This window comes from Rhinoraja longicauda, chromosome 2, assembly GCF_053455715.1.
Source record: "Rhinoraja longicauda isolate Sanriku21f chromosome 2, sRhiLon1.1, whole genome shotgun sequence".
Lineage (NCBI taxonomy): Eukaryota > Metazoa > Chordata > Chondrichthyes > Rajiformes > Arhynchobatidae > Rhinoraja > Rhinoraja longicauda.
The window spans coordinates 243055-263988 of NC_135954.1; the positions used below are offsets into that span (position 1 = coordinate 243055).

The following is a 20934-nucleotide window of genomic DNA, read 5'->3' on the forward strand; positions in this document are numbered from 1 at the left end:
TGGACGCAGCCCAGACCATCACAAACCAACCTCCCTGCCATTTACTCCATCTACACCTCACGCTGCCTCGGCAAGGCCAGCAGCCCAGACCATCACACAAACCAACCTCCCTGCCACTGATAGACACAAAAAGCTGGAGTAACTCAGCGGGACGGCCAGCATCTCTGGAGAGAAGGAATAGGTGACGTTTCTGGTCGAGACCCTTCTTCAGACTGATCCTTCAATTGACTCCATTTATACCTCGCGCTGCAAGGCCAGCAGCATAATCAAGGACCAGTCTCACCCCAGCCACTCCCTCTTCTCCCCTTCCCATCGGGCAAGAGGTACAGAAGTGTGAAAACGCACACCTCCAGATTCAGGGACAGTTTCTTCCCAGCTGTTATCAGGCAACTGAATCAGTTAGCTGCGAGGAGGATGCTAGGAGGCTGCAGAGTGACTTGGATAGATTAGGAGAATGGGCAAATGCATGGCAGATGCAATATAACGTGGATAAATGTGAGGTTATCCACTTTGGCGGCAAGAACAGGAAAGCAGAGTATTACCTGAATGGTGGCCAATTAGGAAAAGGGGAGATGCAACGTGATCTGAGTGTCATGGTGCACCAGTCATTGAAAGCAAGCGTGCAGGTGCAGCAGGCAGTGAAGAAAGCAAATGGTATGTTAGCATTCATAGCAAGAGGATTTGAGTATAGGAGCAGGGAGGTTCTGCTGCAGTTGTACAGGGCCTTGGTGAGACCACACCTGGAGTATTGTGTACAGTTTTGGTCTCCTAATCTGAGGAAAGACATTCTAGCCTTAGAGGGAGTACAGAGAAGGTTCACCAGATTGATCCCTGGGATGGCAGGACTTTCATATGAAGAAAGACTGGATAGACTGGGCTTGTACTCGCTGGAATTTAGAGGACTGAGGGGGGGATCTTATTGAAACATATAAAATTCTTAAGGGGTTGGAGAGGCTAGATGTGGGAAGATTGTTCCCGACGTTGGGGAAGTCCAGAACCAAGGGTCACAGCTTAAGGATAAGGGGGAAGTCTTTTAGGACCGAGATGAGAAAACATTTCTTCACACAGAGAGTGGTGAGTCTGTGGAATTCTCTGCCACAGAAAGTAGTTGAGGCCAGTTCATTGGCTATATTTAAGAGGGAGTTAGATGTGGCCCTTGTGGCTAAAGGGATTAGGGGGTATGGAGAGAAGGCAGGTACAGGTTACTGAGTTGGATGATCAGCCATGATCATTATGAATGGCGGTGCAGGCTCGAAGGGCCGAATGGCCAATCCTGCACCTATTGTTTATGTTTCTATCCTAATACAACCAGGGAGCAGAACTACTAGAACAACCAGAACTACTATCTACCTCATGTGTGGTCACGTGTGGCGGCGCCTAACGGCTGCGGCTCGCTGGCAGTCTGTTTGTCCTTTTTCCTTTTTTGTTTGTGTGTTGGTGTTGGGGTGGTTTGTTTTTGGCTGTGTATGTGTGGGGGGTGGGGGAAATCTTTCTTTTTTTAGGTCTCTTCCTCGGGGCGAAGCTCGGCCACGGGACTTACCATCGCCGTTGCGGCTCGGCCGCGGGACTTACCATCGCCCGGTGCGGCCGCGGGGCCTTCCATCGCCCGGTGCGGCCGCGGGGCCTTCCATCGCCCGGTGCGGCCGCGGGGCCTTCCATCGCCGGTGCGGCTCGGCCGCAGGGCCTTCCATCGCCGGTGCGGCTCGGCCGCGGGGCCTTCCATCGCCCGGTGCGGTTCGGCCGTGGGCCTTCCATCGCCCGGTGCGGTTCAGCCGCGGGGCCTTCCATCGCCCGGTGCAGCTCGGCCGCGGGGCCTACCATCGCCCGGTGCGGCCGCGGGACATACCATCGCCCGGTGCGGTTCAGCCGCCGGGCCTTCCATCGCCCGGTGCGGTTCGGCTGCGGGACTTAACATCGCCCGGCTTGGCCGCGGGACTTACCATCGCCCGGTGCGGCTCGGCCACGAGGTCTTTCCATCTCCTTGCGGGGGCTGTGCGGGTCGGTCGCCTCGGTAGGGGTCGAGCTGTCTGTCCGTGGGAGGGGCATGGGGGAAGAGAGAGGAAGTTTTGTTGCCTTCCATCACAGTGAGGGGGTGTTTGGAGTCACTGTGATGGATGTTTGTGTTGGGGTCGTGTGTCTTGTGTTTTTTTTGTTTTTTTGTACTGCTGGCAAATTAATTTCGTTCGGTAAAACGAATGACAATAAAATCTATTCTGTCTGTTCTGTCTGGTGACCCTCGGACTATCTTTGATCAGACTTTGCTGGCTTTACCTTGCACTAAACATTATTCCCTTATCATGTATCTGTACACTGTAAATGACTCGATTGTAATCATGTACTGTCTTTCTGCTGACTGGTTAGCACGCAACAAAAGCTTTTCACTGTACCTCGGCAGACGTGACAATAAACGAAACTGAAAGAGAAGTCCCTGAGCCTCCAGGTGCTCGTTTACCTGCTGGTATTTACGCAAATTTGCAGATGATACAAAGCTGGGTGGCAGTGTGAACAGTGAGGAAGATGCTATGAGGTTGCAGGGTGACTTGGACAGGTTGTGTGAGTGGGCGGATGCATGGCAGATGCAGTTTAATGTGGATAAGTGTGAGGTTATCCACTTTGGTGGCAAGAATAAGAAGGCAGATTATTATCTGAATGGTGTCAAGTTAGGAAAAGGGGACGTACAACGAGATCTGGGTGTCCTAGTGCATCAGTCACTGAAAGGAAGCATGCAGGTACAGCAGGCAGTGAAGAAAGCCAATGGAATGTTGGCCTTCATAACAAGGGGAGTTGAGTATAGGACCAAAGAGGTCCTTCTGCAGTTGTACAGGGCCCTGGTGAGACCGCACCTGGAGTACTGTGTGCAGTTTTGGTCTCCAAATTTGAGGAAGGATATTCTTGCTATTGAGGGCGTGCAGCGTAGGTTTATTAGGTTAATTCCCGGAATGGCGGGACTGTCGTATGTTGAAAGACTGGAGCGACTAGGCTTGTATACACAGGAATTTAGAAGGATGAGAGGGGATCTTATTGAAACATATATGATTATTAAGGGGTTGGACACGTTAGAGGCAGGAAACATGTTCCCAATGTTGGGGGACTCCAGGGGCCACAGTTTTAGAATAAGGGGTAGGCCATTTACAACGGAGATGAGGAAAAACTTTTTCAGTCAGAGTTGTGAATCTGTGGAATTCTCTGCCTCAGAAGGCAGTGGAGGCCAATTCTCTGAATGCATTTAAGAGAGAGCTAGATAGAGCTCTTAAGGATAGCGGATTAAGGATACTGATTGAGAATGATCAGCCATGATCACATTGAATGGCGGTGCTGGCTCGAAGGGCCGAATGGCCTCCTCCTGCACCTATTGTCTATTATAAAAACATCAACTAACTGCCATTTATTCTACCACCAAAATGTGCTATGTCATTATTAAATCGCCTTCATTTGACCCCTGCATTTCTAATACGATGTTTCAGGTCAAGACCCTTCTTCAGACCGAGTCAGGGGAGAGGGAGAGATAAGGAAGGGTAAGGTGTGAAACTGAGAGATCAAAGGGGACGAAGGGCGTAAATGTAGAACTGATCATTGTTAGCTAGGGGAAGGTGACAACGAGGCACACATCTGAAGGTGGGTCTCGACCGAAACGTTAAATATTCCTTCTATCCACAGATGCTGCCTGACCCGCTGAGTTACTCCAGCACTCTGTGAAACGTCAACTATTCCTTCTCTCCAGAGATGTTGCCTGACTCGCTGAGTTACTCCAGCGTTTTGTGTCGATCTTCGGTTTAGAGCAGTTGATTCCTTTAGAAAATGTAAACATTGCTTAGATGGGCATTCAGTGTAAAGGTCCAAGTTTAGCTTGAGCACGGTACCTGGGTGGTGTCCATGTCAGCCACATGGTCGTACGTGAAGACTTTTGGTTCTGGCTTTGAACAGAAGCGGATGGTGTTCGGGGAGGTAACGGTCAAACACAGCCCCTGGTCTCCAGCACAACACAGTCCAGGGCTCTTCTCCAGTGGCCGCACCCTGACATAGACCTTGATGGAGTCACCGTCCACACTGCACGACAAAGCTCTAGTCACACACCATGCACATTACACAGCGCCAGCCACAATGCATCAACAGGCACGACCACACTCCCAAAACAAATTCCGGCCCGTTGCAAGACCTCTGTGTCAGGGATTTTGTCCTGCCACCTGATGTGAAGGAGTCTGCGTAGGCAGCTCAAGTGAAAGTGGTTGAGCTGTTTGGCATGTCTGCTGTAGACAGTCCATGTCTCACTGACATAGAGAAGAGTGGTGAGTACCACTATACTTGGTCAATAAACTCATTCATTCACTTGTCCATTTCTGCCATAAAATTATACACTGGCTTGGCCTCCACAGCCCCATGTGGCAAAGAATTCCACAGATTCACCACCCTCTGATTCCTCCTCGCCTCCTTTCTAAAAGAGCACCCTTTAATTCTGAGGCTGTGCCCTCTGGTCCTAGACTCTCCCACTAGTGGAAACATCCTCTCCACATCCACTCTATCCAGGCCGCTCACTATTCTGTAAGTTTCAATGAGGTCCCCCCTCATCCTTCTAGACTCCAGCGAGTGCAGGCCCAGTGCCGACAAACGTTCATCATATGTTAACCCACTCATTCCTGGGATCATTCTTCTAAATCTCCTTTGGACCCTCTCCAGAGCCAGCACATCCTTCCTCAAATATGGGGCCCAGATTTGCTCACAGTACTCTAAATGCGGCCTGACCAGCACCTTGTAGAGCCTCAGCATTACGTTTGTGTATTCCAGTCCTCTTGATATAAATGCTACCCTAGATTTTGCCTTCACCAGCATGTAGTAAACTGAGGATGATATGAGGAGCATTAATATGGTCGACAATACCATATCAATGCTTCTCATATTGGGCGGTCACGGTGGCGCAGCGGTAGAGTTGCTGCCTTACAGCGAATGCAGCGCCGGAGACCCGGGTTCCATCCCCACTACGGGTGCCGTCTGTACGGAGTTTGTACGTTCTCCCCGTGGGGTTTCTCTAAGATCTTCGGTTTCCTTCCACACTCCAAAGACGTGCAGGTTTGTCGGTTAATTGGCTTGGTAAATGTAAATGTAAAGATTGCCCCAAGTGGGGACAGGATAGCGTTAATGTGCGGGGATCGCTGATCGGCGCCTGTTTCCACGCTGTATCGCTGAACTAAACAATCAGGCTTTTCCCAGGGACAGCACATTGCCCAGCTAGAAGGCACAGGTTCCAGTTACATACTTGTACACTGTTAGAAGATTATATGAGCATTGATGTGGTAGACAGTCAGTCTGTTACCCAGGGCAGGGGATTCTAGGGCGAGAAGGCACAGGTTCCAGTTACATACTTGTACACTGTTAGAAGATTATATGAGCATTGATGTGGTAGACAGTCAGTCTGTTACCCAGGGCAGGGGATTCTAGGGCTGGAAGGCACAGGTTTGGTTTGCAGAAGGAGATTTAAAGGCGTCCCAAGGGGCAGGTTTTTCCGCACAGAGGGTGGTGAATATCTGCAACAAGATACCAGAGGAGGTAGTAGAGGCAGCTACAATTACTGGTTTGAAAGGCATTTCAACAACGTACTGGTGCTCACAAGAATAGGAGAGATCAAATGAATGTGGAGCCAGAGGGCTCGACATTATCTGCTCATTGAGTAAGTGATACCTGCAGAGGCACCTGTACAGAAACAGGTCCATTATACCAAAGTGTGAAAACGCACACCTCCAGATTCAGGGACAGTTTCTTCCCAGCTATTATCAGGCAACTGGACCATCCTACCACAACCAGAGAGCAGTGCTGAACTACTATCTACCTCATTGGAGACCTTCGGACTATCTTTTATCAGACTTTACCGGCTGTACCTTGCACTAAACGTTATTCCCTTATCATGTATATGTACACAGTGAATGGCTCAATTATAATCATGTATTGTCTTTCCATTGACTGGTTAGCATGCAGCAAAAGCTTTTCACTGTACCTCAGTACACGTGACAATAAACTAAACTCGAGTAGAACAAAGAACTGCAGATGCTGGTTTTAGACAAAGATAGACATGAGTGTCAATCACCAATATACATCACCTGCCTCCACACATCATCTACCACCCCGTGGATAGGAAACAATGTTGGTCAGAAAGAGTCCAACATGGTACGATAGAACTTTATTTATTCCAGGAGGGAAACTGATCTGCCAACAGTCATAAAACACAAGATACATGAAACTAAAGTGACGAGTGGAAAGGATTGGGGAGGGGGGTTGGTCCAGAGAGGCATCATGATCACGGTGAGCTGAAGGTGCCCGGCTCTGTGCTGTTTGATTCTATGATATCGATTTCCTCATCCCACACTGACTGTCGTACACACCCGGCAAAGTGATCACCCAGCTTGTTCTCAACATCTATCAATATGAAGATAGACACAGAACTGGAGTAACTCAGCGGGTCAGGCAGCATCTGTGGAGAACATGGATAGGTGACGTTTCACAGAGTGCTAGAGTAACTCAGCGGGTCAGGCAGCATCTGTGGAGAACATGGATAGGTGACGTTTCACAGAGTGCTGGAGTAACTCAGTGGGTCAGGCAGCATCTGTAGAGAGAAGGAAAAGGGTCCCGACCCGAAGCGTCACCCATTCCTTTTCTCCAGAGATGCTGGCTGACCCGCTGAGTTACTCCAGCATTTTGTGTCTACCTACTGTGCTGGAGTATCTTGGCAAGTCAGACAGCATCTCTGGAGAACACCAAAGCTGCTGATATTGTCCCTGTCACAGAGAACTGTTTGAACGAAGGACGGGACAAGGTTGAGGCGTGACAGGTGGATGTGAAAGGACGGGGTACTTCAACGAGATATACTAGAAGGATCTCGACCAGAAACGTCACCTATCCATGTTCTCCACAGATGCTGCCTGACCCGCTGAGTTACTCCAGCACTCTGTGAAACGTCACCTATCCATGTTCTCCACAGATGCTGCCTGACCCGCTGAGTTACTCCAGCACTCTGTGAAACGTCACCTATGCATGTTCTCCACAGATGCTGCCTGACCCGCTGAGTTACTCTATCTTCGATTTAAACCAGCATCTGCAGTTTTCTTTCCTATTCCAGCAGTGTCCTTTTGTGTATAAACCAGCATCGGCAAATCTTTGTTTCTGCATATTCATAAGTTATACGAGCAGAATTAGGCCATTCAGCCCATCAAGTCTACTCTGCCATTCAATCACGGCCACCTGGAAAACAACAGCACCGGTAGAGTTGCTGCCTCACGGCGCCAGAGACCCGGGTTCCATCCTGACTACGGGTGCTGTCTGCACGGAGTTTGTACGTTCTCCCCGTGACCTGCGTGGGTTTTCTCCGGGTGCTCCGGTTTCCTCTGTGCATGCTCTCTTAATTTAAAATCAGTCTGCAGTCACTCAGTCAGTCTGCAGTCAGTGCTATGCACACCACACAGTCTCTCACAGTGGGTGAAAATATATGACATTAAAAACCATTCCTTACCTCAGTGACTGATTAGCTGGTGTATCGGTTGCATCACCTGAAGAAACAAGACATTTGTAACTTTGTGAAGGTCACACATCAATCCCCACACATTGCCACACTGTGCTTTATGTTCAGGCAAGGAGCCATGACCATGAGTTTCAGGGCAATGTTTATATTTTACGGTGTTGGGAAGAACTGAAGATGGTGGTTTAACATATAACATATAACAACTACAGCATGGAAACAGGCCTGTCCGGCCCTACCAGTCCACGCCGACCATTCTCCCTGACCTAGTCTCATCTACCTGCACTCAGACCATAACCCTCCAATCCCCTCCTATCCATATACCTATCCAATTTACTCTTAAATAATAAAATCGAGCCAGCCTCCACCACTTCCACCGGAAGCCCATTCCATACAGCCACAACCCTCTGAGTAAAGAAGTTCCCCCTCATGTTACCCCTAAACCTTTGTCCCTCAATTCTGAAGCTATGTCCCCTTGTTGGAATCTTCCCCACTCTCAAAGGGAAAAGCCTACCCACGTCAACTCTGTCCGTCCCTCTCATAATTTAAAAAACCTCTATCAAGTCCCCCCTCAACCTTCTACGCTCCAAAGAATAAAGACCCAACCTGTTCAACCTCTCTCTGCAGCCTAAGTGCTGAAACCCAGGCAACATTCTAGTAAATCTCCTCTGTACCCTCTCCATTTTGTCGACATCCTTCCTATAATTTGGCGACCAGAACTGCACCCCATACTCCAGATTCGGCCTCACCAATGCCCTGTACAATTTCAACATTACATCCCAACTTCTATACTCGATGCTCTGATTTATAAAGGCAAGCATACCAAACGCCTTCTTCACCACCCTATCCACATGAGATTCCACCTTCAGGGAACAATGCACAGTTATTCCCAGATCCCTCTGTTCCACTGCATTCCTCAATTCCCTACCATTTACCCTGTACGTCCTATTTTGATTTGTCCTACCAAAATGCAGCACCTCACACTTATCAGCATTAAACTCCATCTGCCATCTTTCAGCCCACCCTTCCAAAAGGCCCAAGTCTCTCTGTAGACTTTGAAAATCTACCTCACTATCAACTACTCCACCTATCTTAGTATCATCTGCATATTTACTAATCCAATTTGCCACACCATCATCCAGATCATTAATGTAAATGACAAACAACAGTGGACCCAACACAGATCCTTGGGGCACTCCACTAGACACTGGCCTCCAACCTGACATACAATTGTCAACCGTTACCCTCTGGTATCTCCCATTCAGCCATTGTTGAATCCATCTTGCAACCTCACTATTAATACCCAACGATTTAACCTTCTTAATCAACCTTCCATGTGGAACCTTGTCAAATGCCTTACTGAAGTCCATATAGACAACATCCACAGCCTTGCCCTTATCAATTTCCCTGGTAACCTCTTCAAAAAATTCAAGAAGATTAGTCAAACATGACCTTCCAGGCACAAATCCATGTTGACTGTTTCTAATCAGGCCTTGATTATCCAAATAATTATATATATTGTCCCTAAGTATCTTTTCCATTAATTTTCCCACCACAGACGTCAAACTAATAGGTCTATAATTGCTAGGTTTACTTTTAGAACCTTTTTTAAACAAAGGCACAACATGCGCAATGCGCCAATCTTCCGGCACCATCCCTGTTTCTAATGACGTTTGAAATATTTCCGTCATAGCCCCTGCTATTTCTGCACTAACTTCCCTCAATGTCCTAGGGAATATCCTATCAGGACCTGGAGACTTATCCACTTTTATATTCTTCAAAAGTGTCCGTACCTCCTCTTCTTTAATCCTCCTAATTTCCATCACTACTCTACTTGTTTCGCTTACCTCACATAATTCAATATCCTTCTCCTCGGTAAATACCGAAGAAAAGAAATTGTTTAATATCTCCCCCATTTCTTCCGGCTCAGCACATAGCTGTCCACTCTGACTCTCTAATGGACCAATTTTATCCCTCACTATCCTTTTGCTATTGACATATCTGTAGAACCCCTTGGGGTTTACTTTTACATTACTTGCCAAAGCAGCCTCATATCTTTTTTTCGCTTTTCTAATTTCCTTTTTAAGATTCCTTTTACATTCTTTATATTCCTCAAGAACCTCATTTACTCCCTGCCGCTTATATTTATTGTATATCTCCCTCTTTTTCCGAACCAAGTGTCCAATTTCCCTGGAAAACCACGGCTCTTTCAAATTATTATTCTTTCCTTTCCACCGAACAGGGACATAAAGACTTATTCACAAAATGCTGGAGTAACTCAGCAGGTCAGGCAGCATCTCGGGAGAGAAGGAATGGGTGACGTTTCGGGTCGAGACCATAAAGACTCTGTACTCTCAAAATTTCACCTTTAAATATCCTCCATTTCTCTATTATATCCTTTTCATAAAACAACAATTTCCATTTCACTCCTTTTAAATCCTTTCTCATCTCCTCAAAATTAGCCTTTCTCCAATCCAAAATCTCAACCCTTGGTCCAGATTTGACCTTCTCCATAATGATATTGAAACTAATGGCATTATGATCACTAGACCCAAAGTGCTCCTCAACACATACCTCCGTCACCTGACCCATCTCATTTCCTAACAGGAGGTCCAACACTGCCCCTTCTCTGGTAGGCACCTCTACGTATTGCTGCAAAAAACTATCCTGCACACATTTTACAAACTCCAAACCATCCAGCCCTTTAACAGAAGATAGCCACAAAACGCCGGAGTAACTCAGCGGGTTAGGCAGCATCTGTGGAGAACATGGATTAGTGACGTTTCACAGAGTGCTGGAGTAACTCAGCGGGTCAGGCAGCATCTGTGGAGAAACGGAATAGGTACCGAATAGGGGAGACCCGACAGAGGTATGTAAAAGTATGAGAGGCAAAGATAGGGTAAACAGTCTGAATCTCGTTCCCCAGGGTGGAAATGTGAGAGGGGGAAGTTTAATGGAGATGCGTGAGGTGAGTTTTACTACACATACAGGTTTTACTACACATACAGTTTTACTACACATACACCCACCACCCTCTGTGTGAAAAAGTTACCCCGCAGGTTCCTATTAAATCTTTTCCCCTTCACCTTGAACCAATGTCCTCTGGTCCTCGATTCCCCTACTTTGGGCAAGAGACTCTGTGCATCTACCTGATCTGATCCTCTCATGATTTTGTACACCTCTATAAGATCTCCCCTCATCCTCCAGAGACCTGGGTTCGATCCCGACCACTGTCTGTATGGAGTTTGCACGTTCTCCCCATGAACTGTGTGGGTTTTCTCCGGGTGCTCCGGTTTCCTCCCGCACTCCAAATTCATGCGGGTTTGTAGTTTAGTTGTCTTCTGGGCAGGTGTAAACTGTCCCCTGCTGTGTGTGTGCGGGATGGTGTTAGTGTGCGGGGGATCGCTGAGCAGCACAGACCCAGTGGGGCCGAAGGGCCTCATTCCGTGAGAGAGGCGGCGGGACCGGTGTTTACTCCGCAGAGACCTGTGGGGTACCACTGGTATTGACTAGTGGGGTACCACAAGGCTCGGTGCTGGGACCGCAGCTATTTACAATATACATTAATGACTTGGATGAAGGGATTAAAAGTACCATTAGCAAATTTGCAGATGATACAAAGCTGGGTGGCAGTGTGAACTGTGAGGAAGATGCTATGAGGTTGCAGGGTGACTTGGACAGGTTGTGTGAGTGGGCGGATGCATGGCAGATGCAGTTTAATGTGGATAAGTGTGAGGTTATCCACTTTGGTGGTAAGAATAGGAAGGCAGAGTATTATCTGAATGGTGTCAAGTTAGGAAAAGGGGACGTACAACGAGATCTGGGTGTCCTTGTGCATCAGTCACTGAAAGGAAGCATGCAGGTACAGCAGGCAGTGAAGAAAGCCAATGGAATGTTAGCCTTCATAACAAGAGGAGTTGAGTATAGGAGCAAAGAGGTCCTTCTGCAGTTGTACCGGGCCCTAGTGAGACCGCACCTGGAGTACTGTGTGCAGTTTTGGTCTCCAAATTTGAGGAAGGATATTCTTGCTATGGAGGGCGTGCAGCGTAGGTTCACTAGGTTAATTCCCGGAATGGCGGGACTGTCGTATGTTGAAAGGCTGGAGCGACTGGGCTTGTATACACTGGAATTTAGAAGGATGAGAGGAGAACTTATCTAAAGGTATAAGATTATTAAGGGATTGGACACGTTAGAGGCAGGAAACATGTTCCCAATGTTGGGGGAGTCCAGAACAAGGGGCCACAGTTTAAGAATAAGGGGTAGGCCATTTAGAACGGAGATGAGGAAAAACTTTTTCAGTCAGAGAGTGGTGAAGGTGTGGAATTCTCTGCCTCAGAAGGCAGTGGAGGCCAATTCTCTGAATGCATTCAAGAGAGAGCTAGATAGAGCTCTTAATGATAGCGGAGTCAGGGGGTATGGGGAGAAGGCAGGAACGGGGTACTGATTGAGAATGATCAGCCATGATCACATTGAATGGCGGTGCTGGCTCGGGGAGGGGAGGGGAGGGGAGGGGAGGGGAGGGGAGGGGAGGGGAGGGGAGGGGAGGGGAGGGGAGGGGAGGGGAGGGGAGGGGAGGGGAGGGGAGGGGAGGGCCAGGCCAGACACACACTCACCTCTCCCCGCGGGGCCCATTTCCATACCGAGGCCGGGGATCGAACCTTCACCGCCGCTTCGGCGGCCGCGACGATCGGTTTAAATTTTGGCGCCGGCGCTCACGGTCACGTGCCGGGGGACGGCGGTTGAAGCGACCGCTTGACGTCACGTGTCGGGGAGGGTGGAAAAAAAGAGGCGCGTAACCGTTCCGGCTGGCGCCCCTCTCACGTGACGAGGGCGCCCTGCAATTGGCGCTGCGCTGCAGTTCCCCCTCCCATGTGAGAGGGGCGGCGGCTGCCATTGGCTGTGGGCGAGTGATTTCTCCCCGCCTCCCATGTTCCGGGGGCGGCTACCGTCCATTGGCTGTGAGCTTGCAGTTCGTGTTCCATGTGACAGGGGCGACAACTACCATTGGCGGTTCGCTGCAGTTTTTCCCCCTCCCATGTGCCGGGCTGCCATTGGCGATGCACTGCAGTTCCTCTCCCATGTGACGGGGGCGACAGCTGCTATTGGCGATGCGCTACACTTTCACCCCTCGCGTGTGACGGGGGCGGCGGCTGCCATTGGCGGTGCGCTACCATTCCCCCCTCCCATGTGCCGGGGGCGGCGGTCGGGCCGGGCTGGGCCGGGGAGATGAGCAAACGCAGCGCCGTGTCGTTCGTGCGGCCGCCGGAGCCCGCCTTCCTGCGGCGCTTCAAGGAGGCGGTGGGGTACAAGCCGGGGCCCAGCGTCCACACCAAGGTCGGTGCCGGCGCCGGCCCGGACCCGCGGCGCTCCCTCACTCACCCCCCCCCCCCCCCCCCCCCCCCCCCCCGCGGCGCTCCCTCACTCACACCCCCCCCCCCCCCCCCCCGCGGCGCTCCCTCACTCACACACCCCCCCCCCCCCCCCCGCGGCGCTCCCTCACTCACAACCCCCCCCCGCGGCGCTCCCTCACTCACACCCCCCCCCCCCCCCGCGGCGCTCCCTCACTCACACCCCCCCCCCCCCGCGGCGCTCCCTCACTCACACACCCCCCCCCCCCCCCGCGGCGCTCCCTCACTCACAACCCCCCCCCGCGGCGCTCCCTCACTCACACCCCCCCCCCCCCCCGCGGCGCTCCCTCATTCACACCCCCCCCCGCGGCGCTCCCTCACTCACACCCCCCCCCCCCCCCCGCGGCGCTCCCTCACTCACACCCCCCCCCCCCGCGGCGCTCCCTCACTCACCCCCCCCCCCCCGCGGCGCTCCCTCACTCACACCCCCCCCCCCGCGGCGCTCCCTCACTCACACCCCCCCCCCGCGGCGCTCCCTCACTCACACCCCCCCCCCCCGCGGCGCTCCCTCACTCACACCCCCCCCCCGCGGCGCTCCCTCACTCACACACCCCCCCCCGTGGCGCTCCCTCCCTCCTCCCCCCCTTTCAGCCTACACGTGGCCCGTGTCCCTCTAAACTGTCGCTGTCCACAGCCCCTCACTGACCACCATGCCCCATCTACACTAGTCCCACACTGACCAACATGCCCCATCTACACTAGTCCCACACTGACCACCATGCCCCATCTACACTAGTCCCACACTGACCAACATGCCCCATCTACACTAGTCCCACCTGCCAGCACTTGGTCCATATCCCACCGAACCTGTCCTATCCATGTACCTGTCCAACTGTTTCTTAAACGATGGGATAGTCCCAGCCTCAACTACCTCCTCTGGCAGTTTGTTCCATACACCCACCACCCACTGTGTGGAAAAGTTACTCCTCGGATTCCTATTAGATCTTTTCCCCTTCACCTTGAACCTGTGTCCTCTGGTCCTCGATTCCCCTACTCTGGGCAAGAGACTGTGCATCTACCCGATAAGATATAAGATTATTATGGGAATCGAAGGAGTAACCTTTTCACACAGAGGGTGGTGGGTGTAAGGAACAAGCTGCCAGAGGAGGTAGTTGAGGCTGGGACTATCCCATCGTTTAAGAAAAAGTTAGACAGGTACATGGATGGGGCAGGTTTGGAGGGATATGGACCAAGTGCTGGCAAGTGGGACTAACGTAGCTGGGACATTGTTGGTCGGTGTGGGCAAGTTGGGACCAAGGGCCTGTTTCTGCACTGTATCACTCTATGACTCTATATCTGCAGTTCCTTCCTACACAGAGTACATTGAGATTGGATCAATGAGTGCCACTGTTGGAGCCACTGTTTTAAAGCTGCACTTGTGACTGTTTGCACACAGTGAGAGCACTGTCCATGGAATTGAAGGTTTTGTGGCCAAGATTGCAGATGATGCTAAGATATGTGGAGGAAGCAAGGACTCTGCGGAAGGACTTGGACAGGTTGGGAGAGTGGGCAGAGAAGTGGCAGATGGAATATAGTGCAGCAAAGTGTGGGGGCATGCATTTTGGTGATAAGAATAAAGGCGTAGACTATTTTCTAAATGGAGAAAGAATCCAGAAATTGGAGGTGCAAAGGGACTTGGAAGTGCTGGTGCAGGATTCCCAAAAAGTTCATCTGCAAGTCGAATCAGTTGTCCGGAAGGCAAATTCAAGGCTAGCATTTATATCAAGAGGACTGGAATACAAAAACAGGGATGTAATGCTGAGGCTGTATAAGGCACTGGTCATGTCACATTTGGAGTACTTTGAGCAAATTTGGGCCCCATATCTGAGGAAGGATGTGCTGGCTCTGGAGAGGGTTCAGAAGAGGTTTACAAGAATGATTCCAAGAATGAGTGGGTTAACATATGATGAGCGTTAGAGCACATGATATTGGGGATAGGGGAGAGACATGGATAGAGAATTGGTTGGCAGACAGGAAGCAAAAAGTAGGAATTAACGGGTCCTTTTCAGAATGGCAGGCAGTGACTAGTGGGGTGCCGCAAGGCTTGGTGCTGGAACCCCCGTTGTTTACAATATATATATTAACGATTTAGACGAGGGAATTAAATGTAACATCTCTAAGTTTGCGGATGACACAAAGCTGGGTGGCAGTGTGAACTGTGAGGAGGATACTATGAGGTTGCAGGGTGACTTGGACAGGTTGTGTGAGTGGGCGGATGCATAGCAGATGCAGTATAATGTGGATAAATGTGAGGTTATCCACTTTGGTGGCAAGAACAGGAAGGCAGATTATTATCAGAATGTCAGATTAGTAGAAGGGGAGGTGCAACGAGACCTGGGTGTCCTTGTACATCAGTCACTGAAAGTAAGCATGCAGATACAGCAGGCAGTGAAGAAATCCAATGGCATGTTGGCCTTCATTGCGAGAGGATTTGAGTTTAGGAGCAAGGAGGTCCTACTGCAGTTGTACAGGGCCCTGTTGAGACCGCACCTGGAGTGTTGTGTGCAATTTTGGTCTCCTAAGTAGAGGAAGGACATTATTGCTATTGAGGGAGTGCAGCGTAGGTTCACCAGGTTAATTCCCAGGACTGGTGGCGGGACTGACGTATGATGAAAGAATGGGTCGACTGGGCTTCTATTCACTGTTATTTAGAAGGATGTGAGAGGATCCTCTAGAAACAAACAAATTCAGAGGATTGGACAGGCTAGAGGCAGGAAAAATGTTCCTGATGTTGGGGGATTCCAGAACCAGGGGTCACAGTTTAAGAATAAGGGGAGACCATTTAGGACTGAGATGAGGAAAAACTTCTTCACCCAGAGAGTTGTGAATCTGGAATTCTCTGCCACAGAAGGCAGTGGAGGCCAGTTCACTGGGAGGTTTCAAGAGAAAGTTAGATTTAGCTCTCAGGGCTAAAGGAATCAAGAGATATGGGGAGAAAGCAGGAACGGGGTACTCATTTTGGATGATCAGCCATGATCATATTTAATGGCGGAATGGGCACGATGGGCCGAATGGCCTAATTCTGCTATAACGAGTGAGCTAAGCATAAAGTGCAGAGTTGGTGAGCTATGTTGTGGTAAATGTCAGGGTCACATAATGGTAGGGTTTGTTTTTTTGTGTGTGTTTCAGAGACAGCTGCAGGGCCCGGTGGACAGTGACAGTGGGCCAAGCGACGCGGAGGATGAGCAGCCGCAGGTGGTGGTGCTTCGCCAGGGAGACCTGACTGCCGAGGAAGCAGCAACGGTCAAAGAGACGGCAGAGAGCTCCGAGAAATGTAGGGGGTCATCGTGCCTCGCCCGCCCGCGAGTGTGCCAATAGACCATGGGTGCAGGAGGAGGCCATTCGGCCCTTCGAGCCAGCACCGCCATTCAATGTGATCATGGCTGATCATTCTCAATCGGTACCCCGTTCCTGCCTTCTCCCCATACCCCATGACTCCGCTATCATTAAGAACTCTATCTAGCTCTCTTGAATGCATTCAGAGAATTGGCCTCCACTGCCTTCTGAGGCAGAGAATTCCACAGATTCACAACTCTCTGACTGAAAAAGGTTTTCCTCATCTCAGTTCTAAATGGCCGACCCCTTATTCTTAAACTGTGGCCCCTTGTTCTGGACTCCCCCAACATTGGGAACATGTTAAAGTGTTGTACTTAAATGCGCGTAGTATAAAAAATAAAGTGGATGAGCTTGAGGCTCAGTTAGTCATGGGCAAGTATGATGTTGTAGGGATCACTGAGACATGGCTACAAGAGGACCAGGGCTGGGAACTGAATATTCAGGGGTACAAAACGTATAGAAAAGACAGACAGGTGGGCAGAGGGGGTGGGGTTGCTCTGATGGTAAGGAATGATATTCATTCCCTTGCAAGGGGTGACATAGAATCAGGAGATGTTGAATCAGTATGGATAGAAATGAGAAATTGTAAGGGTAAAAAGACCCTAATGGGAGTTATCTATAGGCCCCCAAACAGTAGCCTCGACATAGGGTGCAAGTTGAATCAGGAGATAAAATTGGCGTGTCAAAAATGTAATGCTACGGTGGTTATGGGAGATTTCAACATGCAGGTAGACTGGGAAAATCAGGTTGGAAATGGACCCCAGGAAAGAGAGTTTGTAAAGTGCCTTCGAGATGGATTCTTAGAACAGCTTGTACTGGAGCCTACCAGGGAGAAGGCAATTCTGGATTTAGTGTTGTGTAATGATCCTGATCTGATAAGGGGACTAGAGGTAAAAGAGCCATTAGGAGGCAGTGATCACAACATGATAAGTTTTACTCTGCGAATGGAAAGGCAGAAGGGAAAATCGGAAGTGTCGGTATTACAGTATAGCAAAGGGGATTACAGAGGCATGAGGCAGGAGCTGGCCAAAATTGACTGGAAGGAGGCCCTAGCAGGGAAGACGGTAGAACAGCAATGGCAGGTATTCCTGGGAATAATGCAGAGGTTGCAGGATCAATTTATTCCAAAGAGGTGGAAAGACTCTAAGGGGAGTAAGAGACACCTGTGGCTGACAAGGGAAGTCAGGGACAGCATAAAAATTAAGGAGAGGAAGTATAACATAGCAAAGAAGAGTGGGAAGACAGAGGATTGGGACTCTTTTAAAGAGCAACAAAAGTTAACTAAAAAGGCAATACGGGGAGAAAAGATGAGGTACGAGGGTAAACTAGCCAATAATATAAAGGAGGATAGCAAAAGTTTTTTTAGGTACGTGAAGAGGAAAAAAATAGTCAAGGCAAATGTGGGTCCCTTGAAGACAGAAGCAGGAGAATTTATTATGGGGAACAAAGAAATGGCAGACGAGTTAAACCGTTACTTTGGATCTGTCTTCACTGAGGAAGATACACACAATCTCCCAAATGTTCTAGGGGCCGGAGAACCTAGGGTGATGGAGGAACTGAAGGAAATCCACATTAGGCAGGAAATGGTTTTGGGTAGACTGATGGGACTGAAGGCTGATAAATCCCCAGGGCCTGATGGTCTGCATCCCAGGGTACTTAAGGAGGTGGCTCTAGAAATAGTGGAAGCATTGGAGATCATTTTTCAATGTTCTATAGATTCAGGATCAGTTCCTGTGGATTGGAGGATAGCAAATGTTATCCCACTTTTTAAGAAAGGAGGGAGAGAGAAAACGGGTAATTATAGACCAGTTAGTCTGACATCAGTGGTGGGGAAGATGCTGGAGTCAATTATAAAAGACGAAATTGCTGAGCATTTGGATAGCGGTAACAGGATCATTCCGAGTCAGCATGGATTTACGAAGGGGAAATCATGCTTGACACATCTACTGGAATTTTTTGAGGATGTAACTAGGAAAATTGACAGGGGAGAGTCAGTGGATGTGGTGTACCTCGACTTTCAGAAAGCCTTCGACAAGGTCCCACATAGGAGATTAGTGGGCAAAATTAGGGCACATGGTATTGGGGGTAGGGTACTGACATGGATAGAAAATTGGTTGACAGACAGAAAGCAAAGAGTGGGGATAAATGGGTCCCTTTCGGAATGGCAGGCAGTGACCAGTGGGGTACCGCAAGGTTCGGTGCTGGGACCCCAGCTATTTACGATATACATTAATGACTTAGACGAAGGGATTAAAAGTACCATTAGCAAATTTGCAGATGATACTAAGCTGGGGGGTAGTGTGAATTGTGAGGAAGATGCAATAAGGCTGCAGGGTGACTTGGACAGGTTGTGTGAGTGGGCGGATACATGGCAGATGCAGTTTAATGTAGAGAAGTGTGAGGTTATTCACTTTGGAAGTAAGAATAGAAAGGCAGATTATTATCTGAATGGTGTCAAGTTAGGAGGAGGGGGAGTTCAACGAGATCTGGGTGTCCTAGTGCATCAGTCAATGAAAGGAAGCATGCAGGTACAGCAGGCAGTGAAGAAAGCCAATGGAATGTTGGCCTTCGTAACAGGAGGAGTTGAGTATAGGAGCAAAGAGGTCCTTCTACAGTTGTACCGGGCCCTGGTGGGACCGCACCTGGAGTACTGTGTGCAGTTTTGGTCTCCAAATTTGAGGAAGGATATTCTTGCTATGGAGGACGTGCAGCGTAGGTTCACTAGGTTAATTCCCGGAATGGCGGGACTGTCGTATGCTGAAAGGCTGGAGCGATTGGGCTTGTATACACTGGAATTTAGAAGGATGAGGGGGGATCTTATTGAAACGTATAAGATAATTAGGGGATTGGACACATTAGAGGCAGGAAACATGTTCCCAATGTTGGGGGAGTCCAGAACAAGGGGCCACAGTTTAAGAATAAGGGGATGAGGAAGAACTTTTTCAGTCAGAGAGTGGTGAAGGTGTGGAATTCTCTGCCTCAGAAGGCAGTGGAGGCCAGTTCGTAGGATGCTTTCAAGAGAGAGCTGGATAGAGCTCTTAAGGATAGCGGAGTGAGGGGGTATGGGGAGAAGGCAGGAACGGGGTACTGATTGAGAGTGATCAGCCATGATCGCATTGAATGGCGGTGCTGGCTCGAAGGGCTGAATGGCCTACTCCTGCACCTATTGTCTATTGTTTCCTGCCTCCAACGTGTCCAACCCCTTAATAATCTTATACGTTTCGATAAGATCCCCTCTCATCCTTCTAAATTCCAGTGTATACAAGCCTAGTCGCTCCAGTCTTTCAACGTACGACAGTCCCGCCATTCCGGGAATTAACCTCGTAATGCCACCGTGCTGCCCCGTCAAAACATGTACAGCCTCTGATAGATTCCAGTAATTCATCACCTACAAAGTGGAGGAGGTTCCCTTCAGCTTATTCCCAAATGACTGAGCTCTTTATCCTGAGATTATGATTGTGTTCAAGATTCTAACATCGCATAGAATGTCCACACAAATATTTATCGCGTGAACATTTTTGTTCCTCCTGGTCTGACCGGTTTGTTGTGTTCATTGTTCTGTGCTTCAGTGCAGCCTGTGGGCGGGAAGATTGTGTTTCGGAAGCCAGCAAAGCGGTCTTCAGATGACAAGGTCACGGGCATCTTTAGCAGCTCCAGCAAGAAGAGGAAGGAAGCGCAGAGCGGCAAACCCGACACCTCACCCTCAGAAAGCAAAGGCAAGCAAGTGAAGAACAGCAGCCTGCTTTCATTTGGAGACGATGATGAAGATGATGAGTAGAGTGGGAGGCCCAGGGACTGGGGGAGAGTTGCAACACATCCCTCTGGTCACCTGTGGTCAACCCATGTGAACATCTCAACCAATAGACTTGCTCACAAGCTGAGCTTGGTCAGTCAATGAGCAGCCAATGCTCTGGGCATTTGTCAGTGCTGGAGACCACCTCTACTGCCCTGCATGCAGAGAACCACAATGCATCAGCTCTGTACATGTGTACGTGGTCACATCACTACAACTGTACCTGAGTTGTTTACTGTTCCCCACATAAACACACACACATAAACACACACACACATAAACACACGCACACACAAACACACACACATAAACACTCGCACACATAAACACGCACACATAAACACACGCACACATAAACACTCGCACACATAAACACACGCTCACATAAACACACACACATAAACACGCACACACATAAACACTCGCACACATAAACACGCACACATAAACACTCGCACACATAAACACACACACATAAACACACACACACATAAACACGCACACACATAAACACTCGCACACAAACACACGCACACACACACATAAACACACGCACACATAAACACACGCACACATAAACACGCACACATAAACACACGCACACATAAACACACGCACACATAAACACACGCACACACAAACACACGCACACATAAACACACACACAAACACACGCACACATAAACACACGCACACACATAAACACGCACACATAAACATACACATAAACACACGCACACATAAACACTCACAATCTCAATCATACTTTATTAGCCAAATGTGTTTTGCAACATACGAGGAACTTCATTTGTCTTACAGTCATAATAAAAAGCAACAGCACACACAAAACACATTTTAACATGAACATTCACCACAGTGACTCCTCCACATTCACC

General features: G+C 49.4%; 2 protein-coding genes across 2 annotated transcripts in view; one reads left to right on the forward strand and one right to left on the reverse strand.

The window, feature by feature from the left end:
- kif15 (kinesin family member 15) overlaps positions 1 to 12176 on the reverse strand; it is an 83421-nt gene extending 71245 nt beyond the window's left edge. The window contains exons 1-3 of the mRNA XM_078430030.1: positions 12115 to 12176; positions 7496 to 7532; positions 3861 to 4047 (exon numbers count right to left, since the gene is read on the reverse strand). Coding sequence (XP_078286156.1) covers positions 3861 to 4047; positions 7496 to 7532; positions 12115 to 12139 — 249 coding nt within the window. The 5' untranslated portion in view covers positions 12140 to 12176. The remainder of the gene's footprint in view (positions 1 to 3860; positions 4048 to 7495; positions 7533 to 12114) is intronic.
- Positions 12177 to 12673: 497 nt separating this feature from the next.
- Positions 12674 to 20416, forward strand: kiaa1143 (KIAA1143 ortholog). The gene is made up of 3 exons (XM_078413748.1): positions 12674 to 12835; positions 16039 to 16183; positions 19815 to 20416. The coding sequence occupies exons 1-3, from the start codon at positions 12728 to 12730 to the stop codon at positions 20021 to 20023; spliced, it is 462 nt and encodes a 153-aa protein (XP_078269874.1). The 5' UTR covers positions 12674 to 12727; the 3' UTR covers positions 20024 to 20416.
- The last annotated feature ends 518 nt before the right edge of the window (positions 20417 to 20934 follow it).